The sequence below is a fragment of the Aythya marila genome, assembly GCF_965140915.1.
Source record: "Aythya marila genome assembly, chromosome: 3".
Classification (NCBI taxonomy): Eukaryota; Metazoa; Chordata; class Aves; order Anseriformes; family Anatidae; genus Aythya; species Aythya marila.
In genome coordinates this window covers 51,041,417-51,060,302 of record NC_139044.1, presented here as the reverse complement: position 1 = coordinate 51,060,302, position 18,886 = coordinate 51,041,417, and the positions used below count along the sequence as shown (strand labels likewise).

The 18,886-nt window shown below is 43.6% G+C and overlaps 1 protein-coding gene across 6 annotated transcripts in view; it reads right to left on the bottom strand.

Moving 5' to 3' along the window:
- SASH1 (SAM and SH3 domain containing 1) overlaps positions 1–18,886 on the bottom strand; it is a 197,769-nt gene that overhangs the window by 21,264 nt on the left and 157,619 nt on the right. For 3 of the 6 annotated variants that reach the window (XM_082757961.1, XM_082757958.1, XM_082757959.1), the window contains exons 9-13: positions 12,014–12,146; positions 7,716–8,062; positions 3,840–3,968; positions 3,194–3,265; positions 627–770 (exon numbers count right to left, since the gene is read on the bottom strand). In XM_082757961.1, coding sequence (XP_082614087.1) covers positions 627–770; positions 3,194–3,265; positions 3,840–3,968; positions 7,716–8,062; positions 12,014–12,146 — 825 coding nt within the window. Of the gene's footprint in view, positions 1–626; positions 771–3,193; positions 3,266–3,839; positions 3,969–7,715; positions 8,063–12,013; positions 12,147–12,349; positions 12,837–17,321; positions 17,463–18,886 lie in introns of those variants that run through there. The other 3 variants (XM_082757962.1, XM_082757963.1, XM_082757960.1) reach the window with 3 other exon arrangements.

Sequence of the window (18,886 nt, the reverse complement as noted above, 5' to 3'; positions counted from 1 at the left end):
TATACCAGAAGGGGTATCTATAGAAAAATCCAGCAATTGTTCCTAGGCCACTAAAATTCAAAGCCTTATTGTACTTCAGGTTTAAGACTGAGTTAGAGAATTCCATAATGAACGAATAAATAGGAAAATGTTCTGTGGGGTGCCCCTCTCTGACTGCATTGTGCATCTGTCTTAATGAGCTGCTACAGAAAGCAAGTTATGATGGAAAACAGATCTGTAATAACAGACAGGCACTGTGTATGTGAAATTATGCTGGGAATTTAAACTAAGGTGTAAACTGCAGACTAAATGTATTACTGTGACCCTGTGTCACAGGCCAGTTCCCTTAATAAATAAGGATGATAGATAAAGAGATGGAAATATAGAGCAAGATGTGCAGTGCCATCAACCACGAGCTTCTGCTGATGAGCTACTTGAATGAAAATCTGGAAATGCATTTTCATGGTTGTGCTTCTGTAAGAAGCCATTTCACAGTGAGGGATTTTATAAGAACATAGGAATAAGCCACAGCACATACTCTTGTTAGAAATTTCTTTACAGATGCCTTGTGATACCTCGAAGCCTGGTAATCAATATTGATTATCGCTTCTATGTTATTAAGCAGAGTCCAATGAGACCTTACATACCTGCTCAGACAGAGAGCTGCTGTATTTTTTAGACATCCTTTTCTTCATGGTTTCCTTTACAGATTTCACCTTTTTGCCCAGAGATATACGGGAGGCAGAGGGCGATTTGATCACTTCTTTATAAACAAAGTCTCCTTCTTTGCCCTGTAAAACAAACCAGGGTTAACACCTATAAAATATAGATCCAATTTCTTCTCCATCCAGCAGTCACTGCAGAGGTAGCCAGTCAGATGCAGGATGGTAGTGTGGTGTTCTGTTTATTGCTTTAAATTCTCTCTTGAGACCTTCTAAAACCACTGCAGCCGTCTGCCATAACTTACTCTTAAGGCCTGACTTGTAACTTTACTGTAGGTACCGTGTGCAGATAGTTCTGGGGTCTGTTGGCACTTCTATGTCCCTTTGGGTTTCAGGTAAGTATTTGACTTGACAGAGCTTAACTATCTCAGGCTAAGCCCTGCTGATGGGACATACAACAGTCGTGTCTCATGTTGGTCAGTACCACAGTTTTACAGGACTCAAGGTACTTCTGAAATCCTAGCCAAATATCTATATATATACACACAGATACCTGTATTTGGCTACTCAAATTTATGTTCTGTTTTTAGAAAGACATTCAGCTAACCTCTTGATTACCATCTTTGTGGCTTTACTGTGGATTTTTGTATTCAAAAAAATGCAAACAAAAGCTACTAAATCCATCATCCATGGTGGAAGGTTGCACTTGCACACCTATTCTTAAAACACGGCCATAAGCTGCTGCTGAACTAAATTAGCTGGGTCCACATATAGTGGATGACAAAAACCAGCTGCTTTGAACGCATTTAACCTTTTCTAAACTAGCTTTAGATACCTAGCATTTACTTTTGCCACAAGCACACACAACGAATTACCATGGATCAGCTAACATTCTGCAGAACTTGTATGACTCAGCCCTTTTTCAGATATTCCAAGCTGCATGTTAAACACAGTTCTTCATCCTACAGCATTTCAGGAACCACAGCACGGCAGTTCTATTAGAGTTCTACCACCACTGCCATCAGTACAGATGCACCAAAAATCACAACGCAAAAAGGGCCAAAATCTGCTTGGCAGCTATCAGATTGATTACTGACTTTGGTCTCTGACTTGGTTCAATATTCCCTTAGAGGAAAACTTGAGTACACCAAGTAACAGTAAAATAAGTGTATGCTATATTCTACATAAAGGATTTATTCCCCACTCCCCCCAAAATTTATGCATGTTTGCTACTTTACTGATGTTCTGCCAAAAACATTCTCTGATGTTCAACTGATAATTTATTACCGACCATTCTATTTTTTTTTCCCTTTACAAGTGATTGCAATGTCTTTGCTAACTTTTGGTCTTTGAGTAGGAAATAAGGACAGCCCTTTGCCTTTTTGGATGTCCTCCCCCTCCCAACTGCATTAAGTTAGTGGACTTAAATGTTTAAAAAACAAAACAAAACAACAACCTTGATCTGCATATGTTAATTAATCTGGCATACTTTACCTGTCCCACCATGCGAGACAGGTGATGTTAGTAGGAAAACCATAGCACCTAGAATTTACTCTCTCCAATATCGAAAACATAATCTGAACAAAACATGTCAGATTAGCTATGTTTAGGGATAATCAGTGTAAGTTTGGAATTTAGCTTTTTTACTGAGTTGAAAACTGATGAATAAAATATCCATCCAGTTTTGACCAATAAAGGGGGAATTTATGATGTTAAAACGACAACAACAACAAAACGTTGCTAACAAAAACAAAAACCAGCTGTTTAAATGCTGACATGTAAAATGTTTCACAATTTAGATTTGTTTTAAGTTAACAGGGAAGTTTTCAGAGCCAAACTTGAAACAGAAAAGAAAAAAAAAATATAGACAAAAAGAAAAAATGTTGACAATTTCATTTGATGCGACATTCTGACTCATTTCTGTTCTATTATTTTTAGCCACAGGCTGACCAACAGCAACACTAGGATCAACATGAGTAACATAAAATGGAATTAACTCTCAGGGGAGTTACTTTATTGTATAGAAAAAGTTCTCTTATAGACAAAGGGCTCTGTGTTCAATTGTGCAGCACCCAGAACAGCTGGGTTCTGGTCTACTTCAGAACTTGTAGATAATGCAAAAAGAAAAGAAATAATGCATCTCTTACAAAATGACTTCCACCCAAATAATCTGCCGATTTCCACTAAATGGAGATTTCTAATTATTCCAAAAAGTTTTACCAAGAAAAGATAGTAGTTCTATGTTTTGCCTGGGGTGATGCTCTGAGGAAGTTAGACACAGGAATAGTCCACAGATGTGCCCCCAGATCTGTGCTTTGATCACTTGTTCCTGCCTCTTTACACATATGGTGTATAAATACTTATACACACATGGATATGGGTGGATATGTTATTCTCAAAGCTAAGGAAGTCTGTGGTTAACAAAGATACTTTACTTTCTTGGATCCCCAAACTGCTATTATGGACCTAAATTACACTTCAGTCTATTATAACTCTATTGTGCATTTCATTTTCTGCTATTTCAAGCCTGAGCCTTCTCGTCTTATACTCACCATTTGGTCAGAATTGTTTCCGATATGAAGGGAACGATTTGTCAAGTCAAATCCTCCAAAGCTGCAGGTTCTCTGCAAAAAAAAAGGATGGAAACAGTTCTATCACAATGATTAGCTCACTTGAAACACTGTGATTTGAAGAACACCAGTGAAAACACACACGTCTGCAAAAATGGAAACAGACAAACAAACAAAATGATGGGAGATTATAAACCAAGAATGCTGTTAAAAGCAATTTGAGTCATTTGTCTTTTCCAGAGACAACTCCTTGGCCTAAGGTCTGCTGCTGTTGAGTCACCTATTGCCTACTCTTTTTAAAAAGAAAAAAAGACTTTCTGGTCTGAGGAAACTGTTGATCTTATGCATCAAGTTTTCCAGGTTGCTGGCAACTCCACCTCAGCACTCCCATCTGCCTTCATAAATTAGTCCACAGTAGCACTGAAACAGAGAACCACCAATCTTTTAAAGCATCGAATAACCTACCTTCTGGGAATTGCTGCATGCACTCCATTTCCACTGAAATACAGGGAAATGCTACCTTGTAGGGCAAAACCCTTGGTAAGAGGAGGGAAAAAGCCACCCAGCTATCTGTCAGCGTTGTGTCCCCAGTGATTCAGTAACCCCCAATTCCAGATTAGGTATTTACCATCACACCTCTGGTGGCACATGGCAGCTCTGCTACTTCTGGGAGAAAGTACGTCATATTTGCAGTGGCACAATCACCTGAGTGACTCAGTTTTGGCTGAATGCACTGGTGCAGTTTATCATAATCATCCTGCATAAAAAAGAAAATCAGCACTATGATACCGCTTCCTTCCTAAGAGCAGAAGGCAACTAAGCTCAGTACAGTTGCATTTCCACAGCCAAAACCAGATTGTGTAACAGATGAGTCTGCTAAAGCTTTGGTATTGCTTGAAAACAGCGAGCCTCTTAGGGGGCTCAGAGAGAATCCAGCTTTTGCCTTGTAACCTAAAAGGTCAAACCTTTGACTTTTTTTCTGGCCACATGACCAACCAGCTGCACAGCACTCAAATACCCGCCCCTGACAAAAGTCTCAAAGGGCAATCCAGGAAAATGAGGACATGGCTGCTGCAATGTACTTGCACAGCTTCAACTCCGGGCCCTAGGCAGGGGTTTTGAGAGAGTCGTATCTCTGTTGTAAGTATTCTCTTTAGAGTTAGACCTGAGACAAACAGGAGAAAATCAGCAACTTGCAAACTGCAAATTCTTAGGGCCTGAACCACTCCATGGGGTAACTTTAAAGAGACCTTAAGACTCAGCTTAAGACACTTTAAGCATCAGATCAGACCTGCAAATGATTGCCAAATTAGTCTCGTGAGCGTGTACTTGGGAGCTGCAAAGATCCACCACCTGAGAACCACCAGGTGCTTTGCTTCAAGGCTCTATTCCAAAGAAACAAGCCCTATAAACTGTGCCACTTAATACACAATTAGATCAATTAGTTCTGTTAATGTGAACATTCTTCTTGCCCCATTCACTACTAATCAACATATGCGTTAATTGCTTTTAAAAAGTTTTCTTTTCTGGCTTTACAGTGGGTGCTATACCCAGTGCTTGAATGCCAATTTTTGTACCCATCACGGCTCTACCAAAACTCAAATCCAACTTTGTCTATGCCCCCCCCCCCGCATCCAAAAAAGTGTTGTGATTTGAGACCAACCACAAGGAATAAGACGAGTTTTTAAAGCACAGCACGTTTAGCTATGAGTAATGTTCTCCTGTGAAGAGTCCATTCTAACTATTCCTGCAGCGTATGGTAAATCCAACAATGAAGACAGGACATCTGGAACTGCTCTGAGCAAGCTCATCTGTCAAACCAGCCAAAGCTCCTCCTCTAGCAGTCTTCTGAGACAGCAAAACGCCTGTTGGTTAAAAGCTTCTGCATAAATGTACCGTATTAAGGACTTTTATTGTTATGGATATTGTTATTCATTATGGACCTCCCCTACGTATAACGTTATCTTCAGCCTTCAATTCCAGTAATGAGCCTGGTAATTCTGTACCAAACAAAAGGTCTGTGAATGAGGAAAGGGATATTCAATGGAATGGCCATGCATTAAAAAAATATTATCATTTTGGGAGAAAAGAAAAACTGATGCTATTTGAAAATTTCATGCATGTCCAGGTCACTGAAACAAATATAAATGACAAAAATGAATGGCAAGGCAAGACATAGTGACCGATTCCACTGAATACATAGGCATTGCAATTTCCCTGAGGTTGCAGCAAACAAACATTAAGTGTTTCTAGGAAGAAGGAGTGGCATTAGCTCAAGTTTGCCAGCTTTCTGTGGTTTCAGGAAGAAGTGTGTTGAAAAAGCTAGTAAGAGCAGTGCGTCCCCACCTTTTATCCCATTGTAATGAGGCTGGAGAAGCAGTTAGCTGAGGAGTTCATCAACAACAACAACAAAATGCTATCCATTTCTTCTCTGACTGTATCTCCGTGAATACACAAAAGTCAGTCCAGATGGTTTTCATAAAGAAATTACTGTAGTAAGACCACTTTCTAGAAGAACTGAAAAGCTTGTTTCTGACATCTGTATTTACAAAGACAGCTTTAGAAAGCATTTTTAACTATGCAGCATCACTAGCCCAAACGAATACACTCTTTTGCCTGAGATACCACCTACTGCTCAACCCTGAGAAGGAAGGACAAAAAAGCTTTCTCTTATCTTTGTAATATCATTATGGGAAAACAGTGTCTTCTGAGTACAATATTTATGAAAACAAACAGTATCATGTCAGTGGCAGGGCAAGCAGTAAACGCAGAAGAAATAGCGAAGCAGCCAAGAGAAAATATTCATGCTACTGAGAAGGAGAAAAAAACAAAACAAAACAAAACACCAAAAAACTCAATTTTGCATCCAGAGAACAAAAAGTGGACCATAAAAATATGGTCAGCTCCCACATGTTATTCAGGGACACCGAGGCTGTGGGCTCTTATATTAAGAATAACTCACACCTGGGGAAATGAAGCAGAGGCCTCTCAAAATAAAACCTGTAATTCAAGAAGAAAAGCTGTTTTTACTGTATTGTTCACTGGGATATCTTGCTTAATGTTATGGGTGTACTGCTGTTTCCACCCACGGAGGGAGGGAATATACCTATATTTTCTACTAGACAAGAGACTGGTTCAGCTTTGGAGATCTGGCTGGCCCCAAAGGCAAGTTCCCAGGAAACTCGGCATCATGGTGAAGGGAATGGTCAAAACTGGGTCATATAGTCAGGAAGAGACTTTGGGTCTCTGGAGTGCTCCAATCACTTAATATCTCGTACAACACCATTTATTTTTTTAGCCACCCCTTGTTCCTTTTCCACAGTGCTCTGAGGGAAGTTAACACCTTCACCTCAGGCAAGAAAGGAGGAGCAGTGGCCAGGGACAGAGCAGAAGGGGCACTTTTGGTGGTGGCGAGCAGCAAGCAGGGGGGCAGTGTCTAGATAACGTAAAACTCCCTGTCTTTCTGCAGCTGCGTGTTGACAGCAACTACAGAGCTGGATGGGCAACCTGGTGAGATGCAAACTGAGTTGTGAAGGGCCAATATGAGGCAATGACAGAGGGCAGGACAGAAACAGAGCACAGTTAACTAAGCGTGCTCTAATCCTTTGAAGATCTTGTATATCTCTCAGTGTGCCTTTAAGAGATTGCTGACTTCCAAAGCATCGTAAAAATATTTTTATACTGTCTCAAAGCTTTTCATCAGTCATCTCGATTTCTGCTCTAAGGGAATTAAAAAAAAAAAAACACAGCATTTTGTCATATTTGCTCTTTCTCATCGAGTTACTCTGTGCACATAGAAACTGCAGACTCAACAAAACTCTTCTCTGATGAAATTACATCAAGCTCCTCATGGCTTACTCTTCCCATATAGCTGAATTCCAGTGCTTATGAGTTTATAATGGCAATGAAAGCAGAAGAAGCGCTGAGTTTTAGTTAAAAGTATAAAGCAGAAACAGTGTTGACTGCAACCTCACAGAAACTGGAAGACCACCTTCATGACAACTCTTTGACTCACAGACTTTTGGTGGATTCTCAAGAGAACCCTTTTAGTACAGCGATCCACTGTGGCAGCCCACTTCCTCTTGGCTTCCTCATCCTCCTCTAGCAGGCATCTCCTCAGGTCCTGCTTGTCGGCCTTGCTCAGGGTCCTGTCAGTAACGGGACGCACCAGCTGGGAGAGGTTGAGGTGACTGTACAGGCTTTTCTCCACCACATAGGTAATATTGAATTCGCTGACAGAGGTGCGCCCTCGTAGCCTTCTGTTTGGGAAGCCACAACCTCCACCCCCTTTCGCTTTGTGCCGCAGTAATTGCAGGTCGCAAGTGGTGGGGGATGCTCCTTTCCTAGCAGGGTGCTGGCAAAGAAAAGCTCTGGAACAGGAATAGTTAGTATCCATTTTCTTCAATCGGATCTGCTTCCTTACACTCTGAATCTCCTCCAGGGACACCAGAAGATGGTGCTTGTGCCTGTTGCTGTCATAAAAGCAAATGCTTTCTGTACTTACCCCATGGCTCAGCGAGCCGAGGCTCTTCTTCATTTCCCCATCTGTCAAGGAGCGGCAAACTTTCTGGGTCTTCTCCTCTTCTGGGTAAGAGAAAAATGTCCCAAGTTTCTTGGGAGGCTTGATAAGGCCACGGCTATCAGTTTTGCTGAAGGTCTTCACCAGCTTCCGGTTGGCTCCCCACGTATCAAGGCTGCTAGATGAGGGAGAAGTAGTGAGTGAGTCCGAGTCATCCTCTGGCTGCTTCTCACAGGAGCCATCGAAGTAGAATTGCTTCTTGTGAACTCCAGAGTAAAGTGCCGATCTGTCATCCAGTATGGGCGAGTTGTCAAGTGAGTGCTCTTCCACACCTGCAGGGGGATGAAAGCAGGACAACGGATGTCACTGTTCATAACTCTTTAAGATCTTTCTCCATAAAGTTTTATTTTATTTAATTATCAACAATCATCCACTTAAAATGGAAGGAAAACTCTTCCTGATTCAAGAAGCCCAGAAGGTATTTGCAGCTGGATACAGCTGAATCAGCAACTTCCACTTGTGAAGTGAGAGTTTTGGGATAACAATAAATAGACTATAACAGCATGTAAATAAAGCAAGTGCTATTTTAAGTTTCTCTCTTTCATCGGCTGCTAAATAAGACCACAAATGCTCTCACTTAGAAATCCTTGAAAAGCTGGAACTGGGATCTGTTTCTTATGTTCTTCTTCTGACGCTTTCTACGATGACCTACTAAAGCTCTGCCCTAATGAAATTACGATAAGTCAGAAATATAACCAGGGATTAAAAAAAAAACACAAAACAAAACAAATGCATCTCTCATTTAGGTCCAGTTTTCAAACACCCAAAGCTTCTGCAGTAGAAAACAGTATTTGTCCCAGAAAGTTACAGAGCTGATCTCAGGGCTGAAATGAAAAGAGCTGGGATTTCCACAGGGGAAAAGGAACCAATTTTTATGATACCGAATTTACTTAACAACCAGATGCGAAGTAAAAAAAAAGCCAAAGTAGGTCAGATTGTGGTTGTGCCAATTTCAACACTGTCCTGCTAATGACAGAAACACATTGTTTTCACCAAATACATATTTCACAGAAAGGGAAGCAAACTTTCTGAAACACAAGTGGATATGGGAAAATAGCCAGGTCTCCTTTCTGGAATGGAGTGAAGGGAGAAAAGTACCTGGAACTGTGATTCCTTTTCACATTTATCATTTAAGAAACATTTTTGTCTAGTGTTTTCTACTGAGCAAACTACAGGCTCAGATATTAGATGAAGTAACAAGGAAAGAGTCAAATGAGAGTACACATCTTGCTCAGTCCTGCTTGACAAATTTCATGGCAGTCACAGGTATATATCAGAAACATCATTACCAAAATACCTATGATTTACTAAAGTCATTTATTCACTAATAAGGGGAAAAATCAACACAAAAACCATTAGTTGCCTTGTACAGGCTTCCTGTCTCATCTTCAGTCACTCAGCTGGCAAAACATATTTGCCCCTTCTTTACTGAAAGCTAAGACACTGTTTTACCAAAATAAAACTCACTGTGACAGTGAAGGGATAGCAGGTCACATCTGACACAACTTTCACTGCTGAGAACTTTGCTGGGGTAGATCTGTAGATTGGAGCCTTGTTTTAACTCCATTTTCACTGGACTGTCCAACTTGCTCTTTTTCTCCTCTAATTCTCAATTTGAACAGAAAATTGACTTTCTCCTGAGACTGGATATGGGCTGATAAACAATTTTAGTCCACTGAGTAAATATGTTTTCAAACAGCTTGTAAAATATGCATTGTGTGTCAACATCGTAACAGATGTTATTTGGAGTCAGTCCATGACACAAAGCCATAATGACACAGATGTAGATTTAAATGTTTTTAAATGCTATATAAGAGCGGTGCCCAAGAATTAAAACCTTCACTTAGCTCACTGAGGGAAGACTAACACAAAATACACATGGATTCAGATATTGGCACGTACTAGTGACTGTCAGATCACCAAAATTTGTATTTAGTGCAACAAAAGACTCACTAGCAGAACTGTGGGAGAAGGATCTGGGGGTAGGGTACTTTAAAAACAATGGCAATGTATAAGGAAATTTGGAAAAGCTCTTCTTTGTCAAGACTTTTCTGAGGAGGGTTATGAGGAATCTTTCTTCTAGGGAATTTCATGTTGGTTTTCAAACCAAGCCTACTGTCATACTTTAACAAAGGCTGTTGAACACCTATGAATTTACTGACATTATGCTGATGCTACTACATCAAATAGATTTCTCACTCAATCCAACTCTCAAAATCCTAGCCATCTAGGATTTCACATGACTTCATGTTTGTATACTGGTTAAATAATAGCAGCAAACAGCTCAAGAACCAATTTAGTCAACTTCAGGTAACTTGGAAGGGCAGATGGCAATCCCCACATCTGACCACAGTATCTTCTGTGATCTTGCAGAGTCCTCTGACACATTTGAACGGGAATACAGACCTACATTATGAGATGTGGGGATGGACAGCATTTATGAAGCACTTTTAATTTGTCCTATGAAAATTAGGGTATGGGGAGACCTTTCTGATAGATATCTAATCCTAATGTGTCATTGACTCCTTAAGGTGCCTTCTACTTATGTAGAAGCAATCCATCTTGTTATTTAACAATATACACTTTTTTTTTTAAGCTACAGAATTCACCAAGAGCCAACCTACAAAGAAACGCCACAGCCCTGGATGAAGCACAAACTCTGAGTTACAGATGAATTACTCAGAAAAGCCTAGCATTAAAACAGAGGAGATGGGCAGGAGATGGAGAAAGAAGGAAGCAGGGCAAGATTTTTTGGAGTTCATTCAATGAGTTGGGGAGCAGGGGTGGAAAAACTCAGTGGAAAAAAACCTGGAAGGAACTGAGACACGTAAGTGGAAGACTGAGGGAGAAAATTAAAAAGGCAATGAAATAGAATTGCAAGTGAAGCACTGCAAGAGAAGGAATTAAGAACAAAACAGTTAACATGCTGAAGAGACAGCCTGGTCAAACTGTAGGAAGGCGCCTGCATGCCCTTGGGCTGCCTGGTCCTGCAGCTGCTCCCAGCCCTGCAGTCTCTGGCTGGTTGCTCCCCGCAGCTTTTCCCAGACCCCCAGGGGGTAGGAAAGGCATCGCTGGCGTTCCTCCCTCAGAGCAGGGGAACACCAGCCCTGTTTTGTTTGCCCCTTCCCATAAAACATGTTTTTACTTCCAAGATAACCCAGCTTTATGCTCTCTTTGTCTCCCCTGTGAGGTGAATAAACCTTTTCAGGCCAAGAGAGCTGCCCAGAGCTCTAAGCTGGCTGAGCCTTTCACTCCAGTTCGTTACATGACCATCGTGCATGAAAGAGGCAGGCTCGATCATAAATCTGCCAGCAGCTTCCTGCCACATACCCAAGAAGATGCATGTGTTCTCCTTAAATACACTCAGAAGGATTCATAATATGGTTCAGCTCACTGCAAAGCTGAGGAGAATCACATGGTCTGATCCTGGGAAGGCCACTGACAGAGAGAGGTAGCCACAGTTCCAGTAAGGACTCAAGCACGGCTTCACAGAGAGGCTACTGAGGCTCAGGCTTCTTTAGTCTGAGTGCTCACACATGGATCCAGGTCATCCAGAGTTAATTTTGCAGCATGGCATTCCCAGGGGCTGAACTGTTTCCCGTTTCCCCACCCTCCATTCTCTCTCCCACTCTTGGCAGCACGGCTCATTCAGCAGTCAAACTGCAAGCAGGCTCCCCCTGAACCAGGAGTTAACATTACACGAGGCAGCAGCTATCCCACAAGAATGTCCGATGGACTTTCTGTGCTTCTGCCACAGGAGGAGGCCATGGAGCACCACTGCTCTACCCATCAGCCGCTCCCCTCCCCAAACTAGTTACGAGCCTCACCTGTGCTGCCTCCCAGACCTCGGAGGAGGGAGCAAAGCGGCGGCTGCTCTGCTCCCCTCCTTGCAGTGCCGGGGGGCAGCCGGCTGGAGTCACTCCTGGTCTCGTTCCCTCCAGCGTGGGGCACAAAACATAAACCGAGCTCTAATCTCTTAATGAAGGGCTCTCCAGCACCGCTCTGGGAACGCCTGGAGATCAGCAGTAACCACATCCTAGACTGTCACTTTCCTCCTTCTACAGACTCAAAATGTAATTACTTGGGTAATGCATGCACCGTAGACAAGGCAGCCTTTCCCACTGTCCCCTAAGAACACTTCCCACCCCCGCCCCTTTTCTGTCCCCTCTCAACAGAAAAATGCATTAACACATACGCTTTAACCATACGCACACCGATTTTACCTTCTGTGCTGGGTTTTTTCATCTCTTCCACTCTTATGAGTTTCTTCCTGACTCTGCGAGTAGAATTTACCAGCTTGTGCAACCTCTTAAACTTCACCGACTCCTCTGTTTCATCATCGGATTGTTCTCTTGACTGGCAAAGAAACAAAGGGAATATTAATAAAGCAGTCGTTCCACGGCTTGCTCCTTCAAGTCAAGTTAACCCAGTTCATCTGCTGCGCTGTGTCAATGCAGCTCTGTAACTGGTATCATATTTTCAGCCCAGGTCAGAGAGAAACATTTAAATTAGTGAGGGTTTTCTTTTTTTCTTTTTCTTTTTCTGAAAGCGTGACATACCATTTTGATTTCTAAATCTGTGCAACGTAAGATCCTAGGCACTGAAATGCATTCCTGCCCTTGTCCTTCTTCCCATGCATTGTGTAATAACTACTTCCACGTCCTCGCTCAATGCGTTTCAGGCAGGGCTCTTTCCCAGGGCTCTTCTTACCATACCAGTTATGCTCCTGTGGTTTGGGTCGGTCACTGGTCTGTCTGGCATCTCAGAACTCGCTGTTTAAACCTGGTTATAAACAGCTTCTCCAAACCAAAGCTCTGTCATTGACGACTTCTCTTTTTTTTCCCCTCAGTCTTCCCAGAAAATCAAAAACAGCAGCACAAGAAAGGGACGGGAAGGAAAAGGAAGGAGGAGACCTCATCTGCCTTGCTCAGAAACTGCCACAGCTACAAAACGCTCCTTTCCTCCTCCCTGCTCCCTACACTCCTCCTGAAGGCTCTCGAGGCTGGAATTAAGATGGACACAGCATTCCTCCAACACTGACCAAGGGAAAACTCTGACCTTTTCAGATATACAGTGCAGTCCATATTCCCCAGCATCCCGTTTTGCATCTGATCCAGTATGCTCAGTTCCAGCTGTTTTCCCTCAAGTATCAAACATTACAGAGACAAAAAAAAATCCTCCCTTCTCCAGCAGCAGTGACACAACAAGCTGAAACAATCCATTCCTTGTGAACCAGAAGACGACTTCGTATTTTCGAGCCAGATCCAGCGCTCGATGTGCTACTTCCTCTGTTTTAATCAGTTCAGAATGCGAGCGGCGGCGGGGGGAAGGGGAGAGGAGGCCGGCAGGACGCTGCAGCCCGGCCAGGACAGCCCTGGCACTGTGCGCTGCACATTCCTGCGCGCCGCGCGGGCTCCAGCTGGAGCGCGGTACAGATTGTATACCTTAACTTTGTGCTCGCCCGTGGCCCCAGCCAATTCCCTGCCTTCGTAATGGCCGGCTCGAAAACCTTAACGCGACTTCCTGGCGGTGAAGCTAGCTGGGGTTCCGCGGCGCTCCCATGATTTCTCTCCTTCTCCTTAATTAAACTTTGAAAATGGAACAATCCCAAACAGACCCGAGCCAAAAAAAGGGAAGCAAAAAAAAAAAATTTCACCCTCTCCCCTTCCCCAACAAAAATGCTCTCTCTGCTTATCCAGAGACCGATTAAAAGACAGCCCGAGTATAAAAATGCTTTCTGCTTTTCAAACGTACTTCGATATCAGGATGTGGTAACAGCAGTAGATGCTATGGGACAGGACACCAATTAGCAGCTGTATGTGCACGAGTATATTTTCAAAGGCACAAACAGTGCCTGAAGGAATCAGCGCAACTCTGAAAGTCGACCTGGTAGGAGCACATTTCACAGAGCCAGCAGAACCATGCCTGAGCAAACGCCAGCCACTTTCTGCGAGGGCACTGCCAATTCCCGATGCCCCCCAAACTTCCTGATATTCCGAAACAAGAAGGAGTACTGAATGGACCGCATATGGCAGAAGGAATTACCAGGCTGCCACCCGAGCGCCGCGGGAATGCATTCATTATGGGTACAGACTGGATAGGTAATTAATAATCTTCCTTCAGGAGAAATAAGGCAGTAGAGAGGGGCAACAGACTTGTTTATATCAAGATAAATTAAGCAGCAAGAAGAGCATTAATTCAGAGATTCCGGCTGGGACAACTTAGTGACATGTCAAACAACAAGATATACCTCAGACATATTTAGATAAGATGAAGAATGGATTATTGACTGTAATCAAGAAGTTCAGTCAAGACTTCTTAGGCCACTAAGCACATTTTGGCAAGCAACCATCATGCGTGCTCTGTACTCCAGATACATTTATTTTAAATGCAATTACTCTACGCAATTGGTTTCCTTCATTACTTCGCATCCATCCTTGGTATGCAGGGCTCCTGTTTACAGAACCGTGAGCTCTGTATGATTTGGAGCACAGCTCACACCCGGTCCTCCCTCCCAGGATGTCACTGATGAATACGAAAGTTGCCTTGCAGATCAGCTGGCCTAACTTCTGCACTACCAGTGTCCGAGAAAGACCTGTCCCTCAGTGTCCTCCACAAAGATCCAGCAGCAATCACAAAAGCTTTTACAGTGTCTGACATTTGCATTCACTACTGCCACAGCGAAAGCAGATGCCAAAATAGCCTCCATACAAGGGACTGACACCGAACCCGAGTGGGTGGTACAGTGGATCCCTACCACACTTCAAAATACACGAAGTGCCATCCTAATAAAAGGCTAGCTGGTATTTCCTGCCATTGCAGGACTCTTGGTACCCTTTGTTCCAGCAGCCAGGGTCCTTTATGTGCAGTGACAGACACTTCCTAGCCCCGATGCTCGGCCGGGAGAGCTGAGAACAGCCTGTATTTAACAACAGGAACCGCCGGATAATAGCCTGACTAAAAACTAAGTCAGAGTCTCTCTCCAGCAGTCTATTTCCTACCATATTGGGTCGCAAGTGGCATGGAAAATCTTTTGTAAAGGAAAAGGATGGCTAATAAGGTTACACAGAAAGGCCTAAAAACATCTGTGACTACGCCAGTGGTGCTGGTCAGGAAACTTTTTTTGTCAAATAATGCTGATTGCTTGAAAATTAAACTGCTTTGAAAGAGGATCACTTTTGTTTCATTTCCTGATTTCCAAATGATTTAAAAAACAACAAAAATAAAACCAAACACCTTGAAATTATCAAAAGGCTCCATTTTGGCACAAGGAAAACAGAGCTTAATTTCCCAGTTCATGCAGTGTTTTCTTTCGCAGCTAATATTAAACAGAAAACAGAAATGTAAAGCATCCGGGCCTAAATGACATATTTGGAAATTATCAAACTTGGACGTTTTGACTCATACGGCCCATTTTTCCTCTCCGGCTTTCAAGGCGACAGAATGGCCTTTTTTGGTTGCGGCTCCTGGCTTCGGATGGGAAAATCAGCCTGATCCCACTGGCCCACCCTCGTGCCCCCTCTCTCCTTCTCTGTCCCTTCACGTGTGTCAGCACGCTGTGGCACTACAGAAGGGCAGAAACACGCTGAGAAGGGGACAACGTGCCTGCCGATGGCCGGGCAGGGTCCGGGCCGTGTGTGTGGGGCTGGTGGAACAGCCGGGCCCCTCCGCGGCCGTGGGCGCAGGCCTCTCTGCGTGCTCCAAGGGGAAAACAAATGGATTTGCAGTACTGTAAATAGGAACAACTGAACTTCCATCTCCTCCGCTCCAAATTTTTCCATCCGAAGGCCCATATGGCTCAACTTTTAATTATTTTGGCTAATGCCGCATGTAGTAATTCTGCGGTGAATGCTCAAGTGTTTCATTTCTGGTTTCCAGGGCAACATTACATCAGATTGCAGACAGCTGGCTCCGCAGCCCTAAACCATAACAAATCGGCCAAGCCAAGGCGCAGGAATCGCGCTGGCTTTAAAGAGATAGCGCGGCCGGGGAGCCGGCGGGGCCCCTTGGCGGGGCCGGCCGGGCGGAGCCGCCTTCCCGCTCGCCTTGGAGCAAGTGCGTCCCCGACACATCTGCGCTGCTCTCCCGGCGCGCGAGGCCGCCAGCTTGGAGCGCTGCGCCGCACGAGCGCGTGCGGGGAAACGGGGACTAAATGAACAGCATCTGGAAGTACCCAGGGCTGCAGGCAGAGGACGGCAGCCACCACGTAGCGCATGGCTGGGAAACGGCGGGGAGGCCAAGGCCCAGCCTGGCCCCACCACGCAGCTCTCTGCCGCGAGCGAGCGTGGCCGAAAGCCTGCGAAGACGGTCTCGAATCTGAAAGAGACCCATTCCCTCTGCTAGGACACCTCCCTGCTCGTGCAGCCCAAAGCCACGCACTGCGTCGCCTCAGACATAAACCAAACGAAAAGCCGCGCATCCAGGAACAAGCAAGAAATCAACACGTGCGCTTCAGCATTCTGCTCCCGGCGTCCTCCTCACTTTCTCTGCTGCTTTTCTCATGCAGGCTCTTCCTTCCCTGCTGCCTGCTCTGGAGGCGAGCAGCACGCGTGGCTTTCTGGCTGTGAAACACCGAGCCCCTTTCATGCGCCGCAGAAAAAACAAGAGCCCACAGTCCTAACCTCGCCCTCTGAATTAGCGCTTCACACACACGCACGCGTGCACGCGGCTAGCGTTTATTATGGTACTTGGAATTAATAGGCCAAATGTAAACCAGGAGTAAGTAGCTTGCTTTCGGCACGACTTTGTTTGGAAACACTACAGGGTTATAGCAGCAGCACTTAAAAAACACAAGATACGCAAGACCCGCTGGCTAGGTCCTAATAAAAATGTGTAAGAAACATCAGGACAACGGGCAGTTGAAGGTATCACAAGTGATTCATCTGTTCCAGCTCCATAAACAAAAACATACATAACTTTTACGTGAGCTGTATGAAGCCATTTAGGGGGATGTTAAACTTTTACCACCCACTTTATGCCCAGCAATCGTACAGCCCCAAACTGAAATCTCTAGGAAATCTCCCATCTAAGAAAGCAAAAAATCTCTTAATACCTGTTTAAGCCTAAACTGCAATTATTTCTGGCTATCAGACAATCCTTATCCAGCAAAGTGGGGCACAAATACACATGCAGATCTGTGGCATATCACATCATCCACCCCTTGCCAGCTCACTTCAGAACTACAAGCTCACTGCAAATGCAAAGACATTTTGCTGCTCCTTTTAGGAGACGTGGCTACACGTGTCCTTTCTTCTCTCTCTCTCTCTCTCTCTCTCAAACAGGCTTTGCATCCGCCAAAAAAAACAACCGTTCTAACTTTTTTCTTTGTATTAAAGTTGCCTGGACAAAGTCAGAGACAGGAAAATAGAACAGAAAAGAACTTAAAAGCCCAAGGAAAGGAAGAGAAAAACTGAGAAAAGCTATACATGCTGTGCTGTGCCTAAGAATAACCACAAAAGCCTTTTCTCTTTCTCCCTCTCTGAAACAGGAGGCACATCCTCTCCACATCACGCTACATGCTCAGTGACTTACCAGCTTCGGCATTTATAGGCCTAAAGCTCAGTTTCGAGTAATTCCCCCCGAGTGCTCAGCTGCTGTCAGCTTCGTTACCCTGAAATTTAGGATTAGACCCTTCTTCTGAAGTATTGCATTCGCTCAGAATCCCGTCCACAAAATGCCTCTTCTCTGGAGTTACATTATCAGGCACCAAACTGGCTCTGATTTCAGCGCTGAATATGTAAAGAAGAAAAAAAAGCGTGATGCTGGACTCAATTAGCTGTTTTCTGCTCCCTGATTGATTCCCCCAGTTACTCGCTAGCTGCATAACTTGCAAGAAAGGCATAAGTCATCAGCTCTAAGCAAATCTTCTATTCACCACAAGGAAAAAAGGGAGTGTTGTACATGGCAAACAATCCCTGTTTTCACTGACGAAAGCTTGCTGACCTCTTGCTGGCCTCCAGTTCCTTAATTACTGTCTATGGAATTTCAGTTAAAGAAAAAAATACAGAGAATCTGTGCAAAGGCAGGACGAAGACTGACCCTCAAACGCAACCGCTAGAGTGGAGCCTGTGTCTATAGGAAATATAACTTAAGCCCTTTACCAGGCTCTTTTTATTTTCACTTTTAAATTCTTTTGACAAAAGCCCCCCTGATAATTTCCCTTTATAAAGGGCTAATTTGACAGAAAAATAAACTTACTTTAATGTTCTTCAAATTAGCAAACTTACTTTTTTTTTTTTTTCCCCTTTTTTTGGTTTGCAGTGCTTTAAAAAAAAAAAAAAAAAAAAAAAAAGAACATCACTAACAACTGGCAATGATGTTTAATTCCAAAATCTCAGCCTGGTCTAGAACTGGCCACGTTGTGGCTTTATGAAACACTGTAATGTGACTTCCAACTTCTCCTCCTAGGCTGGGCTCAAACCTCCCTTCCTAAGAAACAGACTCTGAGATGCCCAAGTAAATTACAGTCAACCGTACCTAATCCTGGACCTTGAGGCAATCCAGAATTGGGGCAATTCTTTCCAAAGCACAAGAAAATGGAGCAAAACCTCTGCTAATTAGCAGCAGTGCTATCCAGCGGTGGGAAGCAGTAGTGAAGGAATACAACAGCACCCTCTTTAAGCCAAGAATATACATGTATAATCCCCCCTTACTCAGAACAATACCTTTAATGGACAGTTGATCTGGGTTCACTCCAGATCAGTCACACAGTGAAATCATAGCAGGACTAAGTATCTACTTCCTTTGATGACTGGCTGATTTTAAATAGCCACCTGGCCATGTATCTTTCTTCAATTTTCTCCATCTTTGTATTACCAATTTTACAGCTTTTCTATTCCCTAACAGTCATGTAAACTGGATTTACTGGCATGTTGTAGCTGGGATTTTACCCTTGAATTACTTCAGCCCCAAAACTCTGATGTAAAACCCCATGGAAAATTCTAAGCTTTGGATAAAACCAGCTGGTGTTCTCCAATTTCAATAACATACCAGCCCACATCGAGTGAAACATGACAGCGACTTCCTTGAAACATATCCCAGATTCCCTTAAAGTTCATGGCCGGGAGTGAAATTGATCTAAGTTTTGGGCTTGCAAC